This window comes from Halichondria panicea, chromosome 1, assembly GCF_963675165.1.
Source record: "Halichondria panicea chromosome 1, odHalPani1.1, whole genome shotgun sequence".
In the NCBI taxonomy this organism is placed as follows: Eukaryota; Metazoa; Porifera; class Demospongiae; order Suberitida; family Halichondriidae; genus Halichondria; species Halichondria panicea.
Window position 1 is genome coordinate 17703809 of NC_087377.1, and position 22087 is coordinate 17725895.

At 43.3% G+C, this 22087-nt stretch overlaps 4 protein-coding genes across 4 annotated transcripts; 1 reads left to right on the forward strand and 3 right to left on the reverse strand.

Moving 5' to 3' along the window:
- Positions 1-60: 60 nt before the first annotated feature.
- LOC135343360 (uncharacterized) lies at positions 61-15316 on the reverse strand. Its single transcript, XM_064540366.1, has 18 exons — positions 15011-15316; positions 14836-14913; positions 7194-7481; positions 6763-6958; positions 6288-6551; positions 5794-5987; positions 5156-5272; positions 4742-4905; positions 4243-4409; positions 4030-4076; positions 3671-3850; positions 3064-3210; positions 2350-2576; positions 1643-1851; positions 1137-1360; positions 815-952; positions 327-500; positions 61-237 (listed from the first exon to the last, which is right to left on the reverse strand). The coding sequence occupies exons 1-18, from the start codon at positions 15272-15274 to the stop codon at positions 181-183; spliced, it is 3135 nt and encodes a 1044-aa protein (XP_064396436.1). The 5' UTR covers positions 15275-15316; the 3' UTR covers positions 61-180.
- On the reverse strand, positions 8302-9666 carry LOC135330773 (uncharacterized). The gene is made up of 5 exons (XM_064525724.1): positions 9442-9666; positions 9200-9370; positions 8899-9137; positions 8702-8848; positions 8302-8645 (listed from the first exon to the last, which is right to left on the reverse strand). Exons 1-5 carry the CDS (start codon positions 9647-9649, stop codon positions 8373-8375), a joined length of 1038 nt encoding a protein of 345 aa, XP_064381794.1. The 5' UTR covers positions 9650-9666; the 3' UTR covers positions 8302-8372.
- Positions 9762-12905, forward strand: LOC135330772 (uncharacterized). Its single transcript, XM_064525723.1, has 3 exons — positions 9762-9903; positions 10009-10611; positions 11051-12905. Exons 1-3 carry the CDS (start codon positions 9789-9791, stop codon positions 12835-12837), a joined length of 2505 nt encoding a protein of 834 aa, XP_064381793.1. The 5' UTR covers positions 9762-9788; the 3' UTR covers positions 12838-12905.
- Positions 15317-15456: 140 nt separating the features above from the next.
- On the reverse strand, positions 15457-21330 carry LOC135343379 (hemicentin-1-like). The gene is made up of 11 exons (XM_064540389.1): positions 20733-21330; positions 20068-20667; positions 19709-19993; positions 19232-19576; positions 18940-19145; positions 18644-18743; positions 18210-18506; positions 17739-17898; positions 17396-17562; positions 16783-16868; positions 15457-15787 (listed from the first exon to the last, which is right to left on the reverse strand). The coding sequence occupies exons 1-11, from the start codon at positions 20887-20889 to the stop codon at positions 15725-15727; spliced, it is 2466 nt and encodes an 821-aa protein (XP_064396459.1). The 5' UTR covers positions 20890-21330; the 3' UTR covers positions 15457-15724.
- Positions 21331-22087: the final 757 nt, after the last annotated feature.

Genomic DNA, 22087 nt, shown 5'->3' on the forward strand with positions numbered 1-22087 from the left:
GTGTTTATAATAATTGTTCGTATGCTGTGTGTTCAATCAATACAATCAATCAACGAATCATTGTTTCCGTGGCAATACTCAAAATTTCATTTTATTTAGTATGCGCAGCATATGGAGATTCTGCAAATATCATACATGGGATAAAAATGGCTATTAAGAATTAATGGAGTGTTAGTGTTACTAGAATAGTAGTGTGTCATCAAGGTCCACCTCTTCAACTAGTCGTTCTTTATTACCCTACATGAATACATAATAATTAGTGGATCTACAATAATTATAATCAAGGTACCGTATAAGCGGGTACAATAATCTATGTTTACACCTACCAGAGATTTCTTCCTAAAAGGGTTCCATTTCCGTCCCTCCCCTTTCTTGTTTTTACCCCCCTTGCCCCCTCGTGGGGGGCCAGAGAGCACCCCCTCTAATATCAGGTGACAAGCCTCGTACTGATGAGCAGTCTCCACCAGTCCAGGTCGACACATCCGAATACCACGAATTACCTACACAAGCGGAAAGATTAGTTAAAAAGTAAAGTATCAATTCGGCCTTGGACCATGGTATAGAAATTAATTAGCAAATACTTCTTGATGACATCATTTGAAAGGTCTCTTTCTAAGCTTTCAGAAAATCATAAAATAGTTGAAATTGAATGAACGGAATTCAAGTTATGGCAGCTGAAAGAGTCCCCGAACAAACGATCGATGTAGTCATATCTCACAAGGACAATTCCTAAACACTGCACTTCTCATTCTATAGTTGCTACACTCGATTAGACTATAGAAGGAGAGGGATTTAAATCTACGATTTGACTGACCTGATCCAGTATATTCGGGTCCTGGTAGTCCCAGACTGGAGGGTTCGGGTCAGGTGATACCATGAGCTCATGAGCAATCGCCACGGCAGCAAAGCAACCAGACCTCCCTCCTCCCATAGCACTCACCACCAACACAGGCTGCATGCATGAGGGTATAATGCATAATACTATTCGTTTCACCGAAACCGGGCAACGCCCCAACTTGAGGGTATTAATAAACACATCGTTAGACAGGCATTTCAAAGGGCTACAAGATGCATCTTTTATTGTGACTAATTACTCACCACCAACACAGGCTGCATGCATATAACGTAGTACTCACAGAGCTGACTGTTTGCTGCAGTCTTGATTTGAGCATGTTGTGATACATGTCGGCTACATGTCCCACAGAGGAAGGGGCGGAGTTTTGTGGCCATGCCGTATAGTGGTACATGGTAACTGTCTCTCGCTCGTTATCTGCCGAGCTGTGCAGGTCACATGACCGTACTAGGAGGTCAGGGTTCGTCATGGAGACACTCTCGCTTGTGGTAGTGACATTGAGCGGACCTAAAGTGTGGGTGTGTGGTGTGTGGTGTGTGGTGTGGGGGGGTTGTGTGTGTTTGAGGGTATACAAAAAATATAATTTGTGTGGGAGAAATTGTGTCCTATTCCCGTTACTAACTCAAACGAAATACTCACTTAAATCTGATGTTTTAGTATAGTGTGCATGTGGGGTGTGTGGGGTGTGTGGGGTGTGTGAGGTGTGTAGGGTGTGGGGGAGATGCGAGGACAAGACAATTTCTTAATATATTTTACAAAAATGCCGGCTATCACAGAGCTGCTCCTCACCTTGTGTCCATTCTCTACCCACAACGAGGGGGTGGGTCTGCCTTGTCCCCTCCTCCGGCCACCACTGGACCACCTCCCCCTCACACGTGAGCACAACTATTACACACACACGCTGCTCCCACACCATACGCCACATGTCCCCCACCGTGTCCACTGTCGGGGATTGCGTTACTATGTAACTCTTGGGATGGCCGGGCGAACCAACAAAACTGGAGAATATAAAGAAAAAATTTTGGAAGTGTTCCAACTACTACGTCCTTGGGATTTGTTGGGACACTATATAATTATTATTATTATAATACATATCCAGTATCAATAATCTTTTGTTAGCTATGCCATTTCGTGAACCTAATTTTCACGAGGATTGCTATAACTCACGAAAACAGCGAAAAATTAAGCCCCTCGAAAAAAATGTTTGCTCTATACGCTGTACAATATAAAACAGGTCCCAGGAACTTCCCACCAAGCGTATATACTATCATTTATTATATTATAGCGGGTGATTTTCGTTGGTGCAAATTTTCGTACGAATGACCCATTTATGTATTCGTACAGCTCAGGATAGTAACTTTGAATCTATTGCGGTAGAATAATTAATTTTTGTATGATATGCTATTCATACGAAATATATACGAAAATGTCCACCATATGAAAATAACCCGCTATACGGTTGTACAATGTATACAGGTTTCCCGGGAAATTCCCACCTAGCATTGATGTAGTCTGATCCCAGCTCTTCCATCACCAGCTGTAGTCTGACTCTGGTAGAGTCCGGGGGTGAGGGGGCGGATATCCTGTTCTTGCTCAGGTTGCTGGGGAGGGTGGCTGCTATCGGCCGCTCGTTTGCTGACTCAGCTGTTTGGAGGGCGTTGAAGCCGCTGTGTAGGAACCCACCCATTTTGAGCATCCCCACTCTCATTCGTAGTGCCGTCACCTGTGTGTGTGTGTGTGTGTGTGTGTGTGTGTGTGTGGGGCCATCTTTCAACAGCCATAACTTTGGTACCGTTGATCCAATTTAAAAATTTTTATGATTTTCCGAAAGCTTAGAAAGAGACCTTTCAAATGCCATGTTTAAATCCAAAATTTGGTATGGGTCATAATTTCTCATTTTTCGGCCTTGGAGCATGGGCTATTATCTACGGTGTTGCCAAATTGGCAAATACTTTTATATCTCTCGAATATAAACTTTGATGATACCATTTGAAAGGTATTTTTGTAAGCTTTCAGACAATCATAACATTTTTGACATTGGATTCACGGAATTCAAGTTATGGCAGTTGAAAGAGTCCCCGAATCGTTGATTAAGTAACAGCCATAACTTTAGTACCGTTGATCCAATGTCAACAATTTTATGGTTTTCTGAAAGCTTAGAAAGAGACATTTCAAATGATGTGTTTAAATAGCTTTGGAAATCAACGTACCCATTGTTCCTTGACTGGCTTCATCTCCCCATGCTCAGGGGATGTTAGGATGGTGTCACGGTTGGTGATACCTGCGATACGCTCCACTGTCTCAGAGCGATGCATGGTGCCAGTGGGGTGTGGCTGTGGGTGTGGCCCTTCATACTCCTGCATGGGGGGGGGAGGTAATTTAGTATAACGATAACATATTAATTATGTTCAAAAGTTATCTAGCTCTATAATAGCGCTTTTTCTTACTTTAATAGAAATCAAGTTAAGCAATCACTAGCTAGAGCTGCAGAGAGGCCTTTTAGATGGTGTTTTAAATCAGAAATCTATTTTTGGGCCTATTTTCGGAAATTATGGCCTGTTTTAAATTAGCATAATAATTTTTGTTGAATTTGGACCAGCAGAACTCTAGTTACAAAGCCGACTCTAGTACTCTCAAATGAACGTTAAATAAATCATCTTTGAATGGCCATAACTTTAGTTCCGTTGGTCCAATAACATTAATTTTACAATTTTCTGAAAGCTTAGAGAGAGGCCTTTCAGATTATAATAATAATGTGTCTAGTTTGAGTTCTGTTGTCAGGGAATGAAACGATACAGACATGTAGGCAATATTTACCATTTGCTCTCGGCTTAATCGACTGGATGCTCTTCTAATCTCTCCTTTGTTGACTCCTTCCTTATTTGGGGATGGACCAGCACTGCCCATTTTGCTCTCAGTATAGGTCATGTGACTAGGGCCGTCGGGAAAAGAAGTGGGGTCTTCTTCCGTCAACGGTAGTAGTTCAATAGGCTGTGTCTGTCACATAGTGTATGTGTATGTGTGTGTGTGTGTGTGTGGGGGGGGGGGTGTGTGTGTGGGGGGGGTGGAGTGTGTGTGTGTGTGTGTGGGTGTGGGTGGGGGAAGAGTGGAGATAGTGGCAACGGAGGATAATGGAAAGAAATCTCACAATAAAAGCTATTAAAAACTAAACGTACCGATCGGTGATTTGTCCTGTGATGGTTATGTGAGCTAGGTGTGTCCTCTGCAAGTGAAGGGGGCGTGGCATAGACAGACAGTATTGAAAACAATATAATTATAATACCTCATTAAACTCTGTACTATGACCTCTGAACTACTACAGTACATGCTGTTCAATTTTATACGGATAAAAATGAAAAAATAAATCTAGTATTATTTCAGCTTCTTACCTGGCACCCGGAAGCCTCTACTGTGACTGGAGCTCTTCGATAGTTTTTTCTTTATATATTGTGAGATGGACCCTCTGCGCGTGCGACTGTGCGCCTGAGTGACCACCATCGTCTGTGCACTCTCGTCAGGTAAGGGGAGGGAACCTAGTGCCTCCAGGGTGGTGTGTCTGAAGACAGAAAACAATATAATTATGTGATTCATTTTACAGTGCACATAAAATGCTAATTATGTCGATTTTATATGATTCAATTTTACAGTGTTACCATAAAAATAAAACAGTGATTATTATTTCGAGGATATAAACTTTCGCAGAAATATTGTTTGAAGGCTTTGCAGTTTAATTTTTGTGGAATAGCAGCCTTTTTGCAGCATGCATGCATGTGTTAATAAATTCATGTCCGCGGTACATGCTTAATCAGCGAAAACCACAAAACATTTATACCCTCGAGAGTTTGTGTGAAAAATACAAAAAAGTTGGACCGTGATCTATTCTCTGACCTCTGTGACGGAGCTACGGTGGTAGAGACAATGTTCTGTCTGTAGAGTGTGGGCGGAGCTGTCGTTCCTTCCATCATGTTTTGAGTGGGCGGGGCTACAGAATGGGGGATTCCCCTCAGTCCGAGTGATTGTAACACCCCTTGTTTCTGCATCATCTCAAATAACTACAGTGTGTGTGGGTGGTGTGGGCAGTTAACAAGTGGTAGTGTGTGTGTGTGTGTGTGTGTGTGTGTGTGTGTGTGTGTGTGTGTGTGTGTGTGCGCGAGGGGGTGTACATGCATGTGTGAGGAGTGGCGTGGGCGGTTAACAAATGGTAGTGTGTGTATAGGGGGTTAGCAAGTGATAGAATGAACATCGCTATCTACATAATTATAGCTATAATTATAATAATAACTATAAGTCTATCTCACGCACACTAGTGAGTGCAGGAGAGGACAGTCGTGTATCATGGAGGTCCAATACCCTCAGGGAATGATTGTGCTTCCCGATCACCTCCTCACACCTCACGCCCACACCATCTCCGAGCGGGTTCTGTAACAAACCATCGAACACGTAAAAGTTAACACTGATAGACTACCGTATAGCGGGTATATTCTGAGGGTATATATGGTTTTCGCTGATTAAGCATGTATCGCGAACATTTATACTCACAAATTTAATATCGCATGCATGCTGCAGAAAGGCTGCTATTCACGAGTATTATTCCCGCGAAAACCTTTCTAACGGTCATTCCACGAAAGTTTATATATATACTTGAAATATATGGGAAAAGTGCCTCAGAGCAGGTATACTATGGGACTGCAACTTGTATACCTAGTATTCTGTTGCCAAGTAATTTTATTGTAGTCAAGCATCGAGGGCAATGTTTGGGCATGCGCACTAGTATCTAAATGAGTTAGACACTGTTTTGTCGGTGTCCATGTGATTTAGAAGCCCTCAGCCACTTTAGTACCCTCGCTACGCTTTGGATACTAAATCAGTGCCTTTGGGCTTCTAAATCCCATAGACACCTCCAAAACAGTGTCTAACTATAACTTGTAGCTACGACTCACCTCTGCCAGATAGAGTGATGTGAGGGAGGTGTTCTGGGACAGGGAAGCTATTAAAGTGCTCCCGCCATCGTCGTGAATATCATTACCAGAGAGGATCAGCTTCTGGAGCGTGTCCGTGTATCTTAGCAACTCGGCCAGTGCAGTGGCTCCACTGTCTCCAATCCTGTTGTCCGCTAAACCAAGACTGAGCAATCCTGCAAAAAATATAACACAGCACGAATATGTGAACAACACTACATGGGAGAATAACCGTTATAACTAGAGCTAGAATGTTACTTTCCTACTACAGAATATGCCCAAACAAACTAAGCACAGCAGAAAGAAATCGCTTAGTAAATGTTAAGATAGGAGGAAAGTGGGGACTATATAATGCAGTGCTGTGTCCCCTAATTGCTGGTTAAGACAGCATTCAGATGCTAATTGCGTACAACAACTAGAGATCATTGCACTAAGTAGTGAATGTTGACAGAGAGATCGAGTGGGAGATAGCTCACGTGTATTAGTCTTCAGTCCGCTAGCCAACATGGTGGCACCAGCACATGTGATCTGATTGCCTCCCAATCCTATACTCTCCAGAGGTATGCAATGAGTGCTCCTCTCAACATCATCATCACAACCGGCAGAGTCGGGGGTCTCCTCCGATATCTCGTCATCACCCACGGCAATGCTGACGTGGGACGGGGTGACTCCTAGCTCAAGCATCGGACGTAAACCACCACCACGAATCTGCTCAGTTAAACTTGCCTGACTTGAGGTTTCTGCATAGAGAGTGATTTACCGTAACCAATTTTCTTTAATATAACCTATAGCTTTCACTGAATTAGAGAAAAGTCGAGTCAGGAACGAGGCTACCGTAACTACTACTACAAGTATCAAACATAATTATGGGAATTGAATTTTGCAAAAGTTGCATGAAATTGGTAAAAAATCCATTGTCATAATTTTTGACAGAATACTCAATTAACTTACCGCCATCGATTCCATCAGTTTCATCAGCTGCATGGTTCCGCTGAGCCATGATTGCCACGGCAATATGCTCCACCCCCCTGTCGGATATCTCGTTACCCCCTAGACCCAGCCAAGTGAGACTAGAGTACTGAGCATTGGAGAGTAGTGCTATAGCCAGAGCTTTAACCCCTTCATCACCAACGTGATTACAGCCGAGCTGGAGGGGGAGGGGTTACGTTAATGAATTTTAACAGGAAATATTTGCACACAAAAGTTTGATTATACGTGTTATATATAACCTTCTCCAGCACTTATTACTGGAAAATTTGGTTGGTTAAATTTGGCAATTTGGCAGATTTTACTGAAAAAGCCATGTCAGTTCAAATGGCTCATTCGCTAAATCTAATACCCGTTAAATTTTCTTAACTAAATGTACCTATACTCCCCCTCACCCCTAACCACTGCAGAGTGGTATTGGTAGCCAGTGCATGCGCCAAAGCCTCTGCTCCAGAATGAAACAACCTGTTCTTCCACAACGAGAGTCCCTTTAAAGATGAGTTGATTGCGAGAGCGTTCCCAATCTGCTCCACTCCTAAATCACTGATTGAGTTATGGCCGAGGTCAAGGGTCGTGAGGGTGTGGTTTTTCCGCAGTGCCCCCGCTAATATGACTGTCCCCTCGTCCCCGATGTTACATGAGGAGAGAGTGAGGTGACGGAGGGAGCTGCACTGTTCCAATAGCTGTGGGGGATATAGTGTGTGTGTGTGGAGTGTGTGTGAGGAGTATAGTGTGTGTGTGGAGTGTGTGTGAGGGGTATAGTGGGTGTGTGTGGAGTGTGTATGAGGGGTGTAGTGTGTGTGTGGAGTGTGTGTGAGGGGTATAGTGTGTGTGTGTGAGGGGTATAGTGGGTGTGTGTGGAGTGTGTGTGAGGGGTGTAGTGTGTGTGAGGGGTATAGTGTGTGTGTGTGGAGTGTGTGTGAGGGGTATAGTGTGTGTGTGTGTGGAGTGTGTGTGAGGGGTATAGTGTGTGTGTGTGGAGTGTGTGTGGGGGTATAGTGTGTGTGTGGAGTGTGTGAGGAGTATAGTGTGTGTGTGGAGTGTGTGTGAGGGGTGTAGTGTGTGTGTGTGGAGTGTGTGTGAGGGGTGTAGTGTGTGTGTGGAGTGTGTGTGAGGGGTATAGTGTGTGTGTGTGTGGAGTGTGTGTGAGGGGTATAGTGTGTGTGTGTGTGGAGTGTGTGTGAGGGGTATAGTGTGTGTGTGGAGTGTGTGTGGGGGTATAGTGTGTGTGTGGAGTGTGTGTGAGGGGTATAGTGTGTGTGCCCTATTAGAAGGTCTTGAAATGATATTGGCAAGGATATTGCCATGATAACGACATGAATCTTGGCATTTTTTACCAAGGTACATTCATGATAATGGTGCAAGAATCATAAAAGATACTCTGCATGAATCTTGTACAAGAATCATGTAAGGCTCATGCATTATAATCACAAGAACTACACATGAAACTTGTAAGAAACACCCAGTATCTCATGTGGGAAACATGCAAGTAACAAGAAAATGTTCTAAAACTTGGAAGTAGTATCAGTAAGTAGTATCAGTGAACGATGGATGGTTTACAAAAATAGGGTCCTTTAATTTATAACAATAGGTTTAGAATCCCGGCACTTTTGGTTTGCTTTAGAAATCAATGTTTTTTCATTCCATCCTTCTTCACCAAATCTCTTTTCCACCAGCCTCATCATGTGTTTCACCTTTTCCTCATCCAGACCTGGCTTCTTGCTTTTGTCTGACTTGTATAAGAGAGATACGGACAACTCTTCTTTTGAAAATATGGCATCCATAAGCAGGAGAGCGAAAGCGTAAGCATCCCTTGCTGGCAATCGCATCACATTCCGACCATTTATCTGTATATGAAAAATATAAAATTTGTCTGCATTGTGCGTAAACGCATAACACTTACAATTTCATCCTCCGACTGCTCAGCCTTCACCACCACACCAGATTGCTGTGGAGAGGCTTTCAGGAGTGTCACAAGCTCAGCCAACGTGTTTTCCATCCGGTTGAGCTTTTCTAGTACCTCTCCCAAAGGGTTTTCTACTCGGTTAGCCTGAAAGGGCATTAGCAACATGTCACACCCACCATACAGTAGTACATTACCTTGTCAGTACGAACAGGAGTTGTAATCATAGCTTCTTCTCGCTTTTTGTCACTACGAACCGAGTCATCAAGCTTTCGCTTCTTTTGAGCATTTGTTAGAAGGTTCAGTGTCTCAGAAGTGTTTAGTTTTCTTGGCAGACCCTGCACCTCGTTTTCACGCTGACGTGGGCCTCGTCGACCTTTTTGTGGCTGTTTCCCCTTTTCTTTTCGCTTTTCTATATTCTCCTTGTCACTTTCATCTAAAGTAAAATTATATACACCATTATATCTAAAAAACACATACTAGCACCTATGCAAATACCTTTAAAATGAACAAATTGAACCGCATACTCCTTCCCCTTGTATTTGAGCATCAAGTTGCTACCCTTTGTAAAATGTTCCAGAGTGAGTGTTTCACCACTGTCTGTTGACAACTCGCTGAGCTTAGTTTTGTGCTGACTGCCAGTTTGTGAACACTTCACAATAGCAATCCCTGAAATAAAATGAGGAATCTAGCTGAACTCTAGCTGCACACTAGTATAGCACATTATAGACTATACTTACTTGACTGGTCTAAAAGTGCTGTCTTGATATTTTCAACATTATCTCTTAGCTTAGTAGAGGGTCTGTATGCTCTCTTAGGCCTTGGCTGATCTTGCTCTATCACCGCTGGAGGTGAGCTGGTAACCGAGTCTGAGAGGGACCGAGATAGAGAGTCATCTTCGCTGGTAGCGCCAGAGTATTCTGAACTTGAGTTCATGATGGACTGCATACTATATTTAGCTAGCTAGCTATCTTATGCAGCCACGTGTGCGTTCTGAATAGTGCACATCAAACTAATGAAGCCACGTGGTGCACGTGTGCGTTCTAAATATTGCACACCGTGCATTATTTAGACCGTAATTACAATAATGGCTACTCCATCAAGAACAAGAACCCACTATAGGAGGTACCTGAGGGATGCTTCAGCTCCAATACCTAGATCAACCCTCTTACGCTATAAGAAGTTAGCAAGCAATAAGTCAGGTAAGGCTAGCATATTGCTTTAATAAATAATTAGGCCATGCAAATAATAATTTTTATTATATAAAGTGTGTGTGTATAGTTTAATAATAATGCTAATAATTGCAGTGCCAAACCCGTTGCAAGACATCAACCTGCCACCCGCATCTTCACCAGCACTCTCCATGCCCCCATCTTCACCAACACCCCCTTCTTCACCAGCCCTATCTTCACCACTCTCCACGCCCACATCTTCACCACACTCCACGCCCACATCTTCACCAGCACTCTCCACGCCCACATCTTCACCAGCACTCTCCACGCCCACATCTTCACCAGCACTCTCCACACCCTCGTCTTCACCGCCCTCATCTTCACCACTCTCCACGCCACCAACCCATTCAAAACTTCTGTATCCAGGTGCAAACGTCACTGTTTTTGAAGCATTATGTGCCATCATGCAATTCTGTACGTCCTTCAAGTTGTCATATACTGCAATAGGAGCACTTCTAACTCTATTGATATTCATCTCCCCCGAGCAAAACCTAATACCTCCCACCCTCTACAAATTGAAAAGGTTTTTCGAAAGACAAACTCCTGTTCACAGCCATAAGAAAATCTGCATGACTTGTGACGCGAACAAGGAAGAGTGTACCTGTGAAAATCTCCATTCACCTACTGCCGACTTAGTGCATTTGAACATTACAAAATCTGTGGAGGCAGTATTATCAAGTAAGTGTGTATATGTGCGTGCGTGTGTGAGGTGTATGCGTGTGTGAGTGTGTGTGTGTGTGTATGCGTGTGTAAGTATGCGTGTGTGTGTGTGTGTGTGTGTGTGTGTGTGTGTGTGTGCGCGCGTGAGTGTGTGTGTGCATGTGAGAGTTTGTGTGTAGTGTGTGTGAGTGTTGTGTGTTGTGTGTGTATGCGTCGTGTGTGTGTGTGTGTGTGTGTGTGTGCATGTGCGAGTTTGTGTGTAGTGTGTTGTGTGTAGTGTGTGTGTGTGTGTGTGAGTGTTGTGTGTTGTGTGTGTATGCGTGTGTGAGTATGTGTGTGTGTGTGTGTGTGTGTGTGTGTGTGTGCGTGCGTGTGCGTGTGCGAGTTTGTGTGTGTGTGTGTGTGTGTGTGTGTGCGTGCATGTGCAACAACCCTTAATGGCATAATTATCCTGCAGAAAACTCTAATTCACTCATTCAACTGCCTGAACTATCAACTGACGACGAAAACTTGAGTGATGTTTGGGATGGAGCTGTATTACGTGAGGGAGTAATTTCAGGTAAATTCTCTGGTGGGGATCGTCTTGCCCTTTCGATGTCTACTGATGGTGTCCCTATCTTTAAGTCGTCAACTGTCAGTATGTGGCCAGTGTTCTTGGTGATCCTTAACCTCCCAGCTATAATTAGAACAAATGCTGAAAATGTGATATTGTCAGCAATTTGGATAGGTCCCTCAAAGCCGAACATGAAACGCCTCTTACAACCCCTAGCAAGTCAAATTGATAAACTTCGCGTTTTTGTAAATACTTTTCAAGGACCTACACGTTTTAAAGCATCAGTTGTGTTGGCAATATTTGATTTACCTGCAAAAGCTGCAGCTTTGTGTGCCAAACAGTTTAATGGCCAGTATGGCTGCTCTGTTTGTCTCCATCCAGGCAAAAGAATGCCGAATAAAACACTCATATACCCGCCGGATACAGTTTACCCTCTGAGATCGCACACTGAAGTCGTTAGTAATGCTACAGAAGCTGAAGCTGGTCAGCAACCAGTCAATGGCATTTTGGGGATATCTCCGCTCACATCTATGATCAACTTAGTCGATTCTGTACCTGTTGACTACATGCATGCAGTTTTGGAAGGCGTAACACGGTGGCTGACTAAGTCTTGGTTTAATTCTGCTAACCACGAAGAACCATACTACCTTGGACGTAAGAGTGCTGACATAGACAATGAACTTCTAAAACAAACTCCCCCTCATGAATTCAGTCGCCCCCCCAGGTCTATTCAGAAACATCTTGCGTACTGGAAAGCGTCAGAACTACGCACATGGCTTTTGTATTACTCTCTACCTCTGCTCATTGACTACCTGCCATCACTTTTCTGGCACCACTATGGACTGTTGGTGTGTGCGATTCACATTATGTTGGGGGGTAGGATAACACAAGATGAAGTCAATTGTGCTGAGCAAATGCTCATAGATTTTTGTGTCTTACTTCCAGAACTATATGGTGACAGAAGCTGCACAGCCAATGCACATCAGATACTACATCTTGCAAAGTATGTTCGTCTTTGGGGGCCTCTTTGGACGCATTCCTTATTTGGTTTTGAAAATAAGAATGGACACTTAAAGCATCTATTTCATGGCAAGTCACAGATCGCTAATCAGCTTCTTTTCAATGTTGATGTGAGTTACACACTACAATTAACTTCTGTTTGCAATCCACAGAGAAAAAATATGACTAAACTGAGTGAAAACACATACATTGTTGGAAGACTAGTAGCTTCAAAGCTAACTTCAGAACAATCATTGGTATTATGCCGCACTGGTACCGTACAAGTATTCTTCAGGCTCTTTAAAAATGGTGTAATCTTTCATTGCCGTAAGTACTCACGTGCTTTAACAGGAAAACGAAGAAATACGCACTGTTGTTTCGTTTCTAATGGAGCTGAAGAATTTGGTGAGATTGAACTGTTTATATATGGAACTGAACCTTGTGCCTTAATAAGAAAAAACATACCATTTTCATCAACACTACTACACATGACTGGTAATCCTTCACGAGCGATACTTTCCACGTACATGCAGGCGGACTTACTTAACAATTATATTGTACCAGTTGACGTATCCACTTCTCACTCCCTTGAAGTAGTCTCTTTGAGTAACATTTTGTCTAAAGCTGTTTTTGTCAATGCCTTCAATAGATCGTACTGTGTTAAGCAACCAAATACACTTGAAAGACACTAACTTGTGTACCTATCTAAATCAACTGTTTATAATTATATAGTTTTTTTTATAATTATTATGTTGTTGAACTTGTGTTAAAATCAGCCTTGCCTAAACACTTAACCCTACGTTACACGCATGTAACCTTACATTACACGCTTGTCATATTCATAATAAGAGCCTTGCCTGAACACTAGAAGAACCTTACATTACACACATGTCGTATCCATGAAAGGAATTAACAAGAATCATAATAAGAACCTTGCCTGAACACTTGAAGTAACCTTACATTACACACATGTCATATCCATGAAAGAAGTTGACAAGAATCATAATAAGAACCTTGCCTGAACACTTAAAGTAACCTTACATTACACACATGTCATATCCATGAAAGAAGTTGACAAGAATCATAATAAGAACCTTGCCTGAACACTTGAAGTAACCTTACATTACACACATGTCATATCCATGAAAGAAGTTGACAAGAATCATAATAAGAACCTTGCCTGAGCACCCTTACGTTACACACTTGTCATATCCATGAAAGGAATTAACAAGGATCATGTTAAGAGTCTTGCCTGAACCCTTGACGTAACCTTACGTTACATACTTGTCATATCCATGAAAGGAATTGACAAGAATAGTGTTAAGAGTCTTGCTTGAACACTTGAAGCAAACTTGCTTGAGTGCACTTGCAACAAGCTTGTATGGAATTGGCAAGAATCATGACATGATTCTTATCATGTGACTTCTTAACAAGATACCTTGTTGCTTCTTGTCGATACATGCATGAACCATGTAAGACCTTACAAGTCATTTTTAATAGGGTGTGGAGTGTGTGTGAGGGGTATAGTGTGTGTGTGTGTGTGTGGAGTGTGTGGGGGTATAGTGTGTGTGTGTGTGGAGTGTGTGTGAGGGGTATAGTGTGTGTGTGGAGTGTGTGTGAGGAGTATAGTGTGTGTGTGGAGTGTGTGTGAGAGGTATAGTGTGTGTGTGGAGTGTGTGTGAGGGGTATAGTGTGTGTGTGTGGAGTGTGTGGGGGTATAGTGTGTGTGTGTGGAGTGTGTGTGTGGAGTGTGTGTGAGGGGTATAGTGTGTGTGTGTGGAGTGTGTGGGGGTATAGTGTGTGTGTGTGTGGAGTGTGTGTGAGGGGTATAGTGTGTGTGTGGAGTGTGTGTGAGGGGTGTAGTGTGTGTGTGTGGAGTGTGTGGGGGTATAGTGTGTGTGTGGAGTGTGTGTGAGGGGTATAGTGTGTGTGTGGAGTGTGTGGGGGTATAGTGTGTGTGTGGAGTGTGTATGGGGGGTATAGTGTGTGTGTGTGGAGTGTGTGTGGGGGGTATAGTGTGTGTGTGGAGTGTGTGTGGGGGGTATAGTGTGTGTGTGTGGAGTGTGTGTGGGGGGTATAGTGTGTGTGTGGAGGGTATAGTGTGTGTGTGTGGAGTGTGTGTGAGGGGTATAGTGTGTGTGTGTGGAGTGTGTGGGGGGTATAGTGTGTGTGTGGAGTGTGTGTGAGGGGTATAGTGTGTGTGTGGAGTGTGTGTGGGGGGTATAGTGTGTGTGTGGTGTGTGTGAGGGGTATAGTGTGTGTGTGGAGTGTGTGTGAGGGGTATAGTGTGTGTGTGTGTGGAGTGTGTGTGAGGGGTATAGTGTGTGTGTGGAGTGTGTGTGGGGGTATAGTGTGTGTGTGGAGTGTGTGTGAGGGGTATAGTGTGTGTGTGTGTGGAGTGTGTGGGGGTATAGTGTGTGTGTGTGTGGAGTGTGTGTGAGGGGTATAGTGTGTGTGTGGAGTGTGTGTGGGGGGTATAGTGTGTGTGTGGAGTGTGTGTGAGGGGTATAGTGTGTGTGTATGTGGAGTGTGTGTGAGGGGTATAGTGTGTGTGTGGAGTGTGTGTGGGGGGTATAGTGTGTGTGTGGAGTGTGTGTGTGTGTGTGTGTGTGTGTGTGTGTGTGTGTGTGTGTGTGTGTGCGCGTGTGTACTGTGAAATCGAATATGTACAACGTATAGCTAGCACTCACCAGAGCTAGACTCCTTGCTCCATTGTCCCCCAGAGGGTTGCCCACAGGCAGAGAGTGGCTATCAGTAGAGCTAGTACCCTGCACATATAAACATGTGTGTGTATGTGTTATTCTGCAGAAAAAAGGGGTGGGGCTGGTCAGCTAGCTACTTTTGTTACTAGCTAACTTAACTCACCAATTCCAGCTTTCTAATGCGAGCAGGTACCACTCTATTATCACACAGGGACCTGCACACACTGTGTATACCGCTGGAGGTCAGGTTGCAGCCTCCCAGCCGTAGTCTCCGCAGAACGTGGTTGCCGACTAGGGCCTTTGCCAATTGCTTCGCCGCATCATCCCCCAGGCCGCTGTGCTCGTAGTTTAGGGCTGTAAGAGTGGGGTCGTTGCTATGCAGCCTTTCCATGTCTTCCAGTAGCTGCTTGGACCCATAGGCACCCATATCTATACTGTTGGCTTTTTAGCTTTTATAATTAGGCCAGTGTTGTTTCAACCCGCGGCTTGACCCCGAACGAAAACAGTACTCCAGAAACAAGGTGACGTCATTGATCATGATCATTATTAGACGCCCTCGATATTAATACCATTATAATAATAATTTTTTGCTATTAATTTTAATTCTCATAGACAACACAAAATTTAATTTGAATTTATACATTATTTTACACAACAAAAGAATCTATTTCTAATAAATGTGTGTAAATGAAAAATAATAGTGAAAATAGATAGTTCGAGGAGCAGCTTGCATTAAAAACATTATGCACTATAAAGAGTATTCAAGAAAAACTAGAATCTATAATATAATATTATTTTATATTATACTCGAGAAATTTTTTTCCCGGGTAATGAGAAGATAACATTTGCCTATAGAGAGAGTTGCTCATGATTCTGTTCACACAAACTGTGCATCTTCTGATAGGAAATCGTCGGGGCTAGGTCTGTAGTCACCGTTGTCCTGTGGGGAGGGTGTGTGCAGTGTGTGGGCGGGTGGTGAGGGTGTGAGAGGAGGTGTGTGCAGTGTGGGAGTGATATACAGCTATGGTGTTAGAATACAAAATAGGGCTGGGGAAATATTAATCACGTAGTAATACTATTTTAAAGGTTTCCCCCTCTGTAACATCTGAACATGAAAATGAATCACTGCGTGTTTTCTATCATACAAATTCCTGTGAACACATAACTACAAGCGTAGGGGAATGCCTCCAGCTATTTACACAGGGAAGCCAATCACATTTCAGCATCATTACACAGATTTCAACACTTCAGGCGTACATGGAATTCCAAAGTTTGCCTAAGATGGTATACATACGAACAGAACATGAAAATCACTGTGTGTGTTCTATTAATGCTGTGTACACATGACTTCATGTTTAGCCTCTAGCTAATTACATGTGGCATACAGAGAACTTCATCATCATTATTCACAGGTTTCACAACGACCCACTTCAAGCGGATGGAATTCCAGACGTTGCCTATGATCTAAGTCCACTATTGACAGTGACACATACCAGTGTTGACCAGATAATACTAGCCCCCCCTCTCCCATTACACTGTACCACACACAGACACACAAGCAGACAACTCCCACTGTGTGAATATCATTGCTCAATTGGGTGTAACAGACCGTGAATGTCGCTAATTCACTTGGTGGAGACGCAACACAAACATTAGCACCTACTCGTCCTACACACAGGGGGCACATAACACACACACGCCCACACACACTCACACAGGGGGCACATAACACACACGCCCACACAGCCACACAGTACGTAAAACAAGGCCTCAAAGCCTTAGAACTTCTGTTGTAAGCATACTTAAGCATCTAAGAAGTGAGTATTCAGTCCATTAATTTTTTATTTGAGCTCTCTCACCCACACCCACACACACACACACACACACACACACACACACACACACACACGCACACACACACACACACACACTTACTCGTCTGTAAGCAGGAGCACCCACAAAAGAGTCAGTGTCCGGAGGAGGCACTTTCATCATCTCAATGTCATCTCCTCCGAGTGGAGCTGGGGGTCAAAATAATAATAATAAATTATGGGTATGACTTGATCAGGTTACAACTTCAACTATCATGTAGCTAGCTGTGGGAAGCATTGAAAAGAATTATAATTTGTGTATATAAGTATTAAGTTGTGTGTAGGGTGGTCCCAGAGTTGTATAACTTACATAGACTAAATTATATCGAAATTAATGTAGAACTACATGTAAGAAATCGATTATTATGAGTCAGAGTATACAGTAACTATTCTTTCTTAGAAATAGTAAAATTAATACTAGGGAAAGTTTACATGTGGACTAGGGGACTAAGTTTTGTCAATTAGTCCGAGTATACAGAACTTATTTTAATGGGAGACATTGCAAATGCACACTCACTGTTGTCTAAACAAACGCTTTAAAGGTTGTATAATTCCTGGCATACAATATACGTGGTCACCAAACTTAGACGCACACACACACACACACACACACACACACACACACACACACACACACACACCCACCCACACACCCACACACACCCACACACACGTACCTCCGTGTGGGTAGTTGGGGGTGGGCTTATACATGGGAGGAGCAGCAGGTCGAAGTGCAGGCAGACTCTCATACTCCGGGCTAAATGCCTCGGGTTGTGCCACATCTTCCTCATCACTGTCTCTGTCAACATTGCCACGTGGATCAGCACTATAGTCAGTGTATGATCTATACAGAGAAGGGGGGACGGATTACAATAATAATCGTAGTTTTCTCAAAACAAAACAGACTACAGTACTGCTACTATAATTATATCGGGTTTCGAATGCGACGTTCTTTTCGATTGCAATTTTTTTAAATCGCAATCGAAAGACATGCAAAGAGTATATAAAATATGTACTCACTTTCCCCCTGAGACATTGTAGGGCGCCAGATCAACTGATTTGGAGCTCCTGGCACACATGTAAACGCACACCAGGAGGAGAATGATCAATACAATCACTAAGATGAAACCAGCACCCCCGGCTGCTATACCGATGATCTCCGCCAGAGATAAGCCAGCTTCTACAGTGAGTATACATAAACTATAGTAAGTCATTTTGTACATGCTATAATGGAGTACATAGAAGAAGTACCAATAACCAAAATTTGAATTGGCTAATTCGTAAGCTACCAACATTTGAAGTATTGTATAGCGCGAAATTTTCGAGGTACTTATCCTCTGAAAGCATTCCGTTGAATAAATTTCGTGGGTTGAATGTGCTTATTGGAAACACTCTCAGGCCACGCCTTCAGTTAAGCTAATTTTCGTGTAGGACTGCTAACCCACGAAAACAACAAAAATAAAAAATTTCGCAGCATACTTCATAACGTACCTGGGCCTGCATTGACCTCCACACTGATATCCCTGGTAACTGTTCCGGCTGGATTAGTCCCCACACAAGTGTATGTACCAGCATTGTCTGACGTGGCACTGTCGATAGTTACTCGAGACAGAAACAGGTTGCCAGAAGGTGTAACAATACTGATACCCTCTCCTGAAGAGAGCATACTGCCACCTTTAAGCCACGTAATTGTCGGTGTGGGGATGCCCATGATCTCACAATCCACCTCCAGTTCAGCGCCTTCTATTGTGTTTGGTGATGAACTAAAGTTTGTGACGAACGGCTCGGCTGTAGAGGAGGGGGGGGGGAGGTAAATATGTGTGTGGGTGTGTGTGTGTGTGTGTGTGTGTGTGCATGTTTGTGTGTGCGTTTGTGTGTGTGTGCATGTGTGTGCATGTGTGTGTGTTCCCTATACATTGACTTACTGCAAAATACAAATGGCTCCTCGGCAAATTCCATAGATTCACTTGAACGTTCACATATGTATATTCCAGCATCTTCCGTTACAATATCAGACAGTTGTATCTGAAGGAAAAGAATGGGTAGGTGTAATTAACATCTGGATTTCAACCAATCACAGAACTTGTATCTAAGCACACCATTGGAAAGGTAATTCTGAGAGCTATTGAATGCATCAATTAGTTTTGAAATTGGACAAACTGAACACAAATTATGAGCTCTCAAAGATAGCTACCAAAACAACCGAAAAAAAAAAACTCACTTGGTCGGCAAAGGTTTGTGAGACTCTTAGGAAGTTCCCCTCTCCTGGAGTGATGATGTTGCGCCCCATTAGAAATTTTACTTCAGGCCGTGGGAAGCCATTGGTTTGGCAAGTCATGGTGACAGTGCTGGCGTTGAGTAAACACATGGGAGCAGGGTTATCAATAACTGACAAGCTCAATGAAGAAATTGGATCGCTAGTGGGAACTGGAGGGGAAGAATGAACCATAATTATAAAGATGAGGTTGTTCACACTAGTTTTTATCTTAATAATTATTGTATCTGTATTATACCTGGTACAGTAATGTACAGGTCTGGAAGAACCCCGCTTCCAGCAAGATTGCTAAAGGTAGCAGAATAATTTCCTGATGTTTCGATGGTCAGATTAGTCACAGTCAACATAAACGTGAAGGGAGATGCCGCATTAACATCACTGCAAGGGTTAGTGATAGTGTACTGGTCTCCGCTAGCAATGTTCGAGTCCTTGAAGGACCACTGTACACTCGGGCATGGGTCAGCCTCCACAGACACAGGTACTGTGATCATGGTCCCAAAATCACCCACAAAGAGAGTACCAACTTGTCTGTCTCTCACTGCTCCAATGGCAGTCTCATTGAAAGCCAGGGCAATGGGTGCAGCTGTGTAATGAAACAAACTGATATTGAATAAATAATAATGTGAATTTTAACAGAATAATGCATGTACATGTACACAGCAAATATAAACTGACATGTACATCACAAGCAAACGTAAGTAGTGGTATATGTTACCTGGAGCTCTGACCTCCAACAACCAGGCAGCATTGTCTTCAGACACTGTATTACTGACAAAGCACTGGTACACTCCAGAGTGACTGACTTGAGGGTTTGCAATAGTCAGCATAGTGTCGTCAAAGACAATTCCAACGAATGAAGAGTCAATTACATCTCCATTGAAGTACCACACTGTTGAGGTTGCAGGGTAGCCAGTGTTGGCACAGGAGAAGGTAGTAGCAGGGCCTCGTCCTACAATCACTTCACGTGTGTTTGAGGGATCCACTGTTATCACGGCTTTCCCTGTGTGTGTGTATGTATGTGTGTGTGTGTGTGGGTGTGGGTGTGGGTGTGGGTGTGTGTGTGTGACAACTCACGTTGCACTGTGACTGTTCCACTACTGATACTAGTGACTTGGCCTTCTCTGCATTCCAGAGTGACTACAGCTGGAGGAGCAGGTAAGTTATGGATCGTACCCACTGCTGCGTTAGAAACAGCGCTGGAACCATCACTATTAGAGAAAGCACAAACACGATTTAGTATCCCTCGTGAAGCAACATAGCTGAACTCAAAGTCCTCGTCCTCTCCCTTTGCAGAAAAAGCTGTGAGATCTCCTATTTCCTTGTACACAAAATTCTCTCCAGTTACTAGTCCAGTACCATTGACAAAATATGTCTGAGGGCTTCTCACTAGTTCGTGCATTCGAGCATTCCTTACTCCACAGCGATAATCGTGTGGGAAAGTCTCAATATCTGTAATATAGGCCCATCTTCCACCCTCCAGAAACCTTACGATAGTACCGGTCAGGCTCTCGTCTAAAGGAGTTGTAGAATTGTCTTGAAACCACACGATGTCTGGAAGTGGCTGCGAGTCCCCAACCCTGCACTTAAGAGCTATGTCGATACCAAATCCAGAAGTAGCAGGTGCAGTTGGTATAAACGTACGCTCTACCTCAGTTGGCATAAAACCACCAAAATCTGAAGATAGAAAAATTATTACAATCATTTATTATCTATACAATGCAAGTGCATGAATTGCTTACATGCATAGTGGACAGTGATGTCTCTACTGCGGATGGTTGCATTGAAGCCAGGCTCTCCAATGGTGTTAGTAGCCTCACAGTGATAGATAACTCCAGCCGTGGAAGCATAGTCTCTCTCAGTGATATTTTGAAACAAGAAGGTACCGTTCGAAAGCATAAAGTCAGCGTCAACTACATCATCTCCCCTGTACCAAGTCACAGTAGGTGTAGGGGTCCCAGAAACATCGCATTGTAAGCTAAGATCTGAATTAGATCCATCAGCGTTGGTTGCAAAGACAACCACATTTTCTTGCTCACTGTTGAAACTAGGAGCCACTCCTTTCTCTGTATGTGTGTGGGAGGGGAGTCATTGGAATAGGGGGCAATAAGGGACAACAAATCCTCTTATTGAATAGTGAGAACATGTCATGTATGGAATGCCATAGTGGACAATACTAGAGTTTGATTCCGATTGTTGATGGCGATTATCGATTTCCTTTTAAGTGATCGATCGTTGGAATCGATTGCCACCATCGATTGTCATAGAGGAATCGATCTTTGGAATCGATTGCCACCTTCAAGTGATCGATCGTTGGAATCGATTGCCACCATCGATTGTCATAGTGGAATCGATCTTTGGAATCGATTGCCATCATCGATCCTTTCAAGTGATCGATCGTTGGAATCGATTGCCACCATCGATTGTCATAGAAGAATTGATTGCAGGAATCGATTGCCACCATCGATTGTCATAGTGGAATCGATTGCCACCATCGATTGTCATAGAGGAATCGGTCTAGTAGTTCATCGAGTCTATGTACGTATATACCTTGGTTAATATATGACACTATTGTTGATTAAATGTATAATTATATCAATGTAAATTGTACAGGCATGTGCTATGAACAATTTTGTAATCATAATTTTTAATGAGCCGAGAGGGGCAATTGACTCCAACAATCCGTTCCTATGATCGATTACCACATCGATTCCTCTATGACAGCTGGGAAGGCAACCGACAATCGGAATCCATTCCTTCCAACAATCGATGGTCGCAATGCATTCCTGCACTCTATGGCAATCGATGGTGGCAATCGATTCCAAACATCGATTCTACCACTCTACAATCGATTCCCGCAATCGGTTGTGCCCTCTATGACAATCGATGGTGGCAATCGATTCCAAACATCGATTCTACCACTCTACAATCGATTCCCGCAATCGGTTGTGCCCTCTATGACAATCGATGGTGGCAATCGATTCCTCTATGACAATCGATTCCAAAGATCGATTCCTCTATGACAATCAATGGTGGCAATCGATTCCAACGATCGATCACTTGAAAGGAAATCGATAATCGCCATCAACAATCGGAA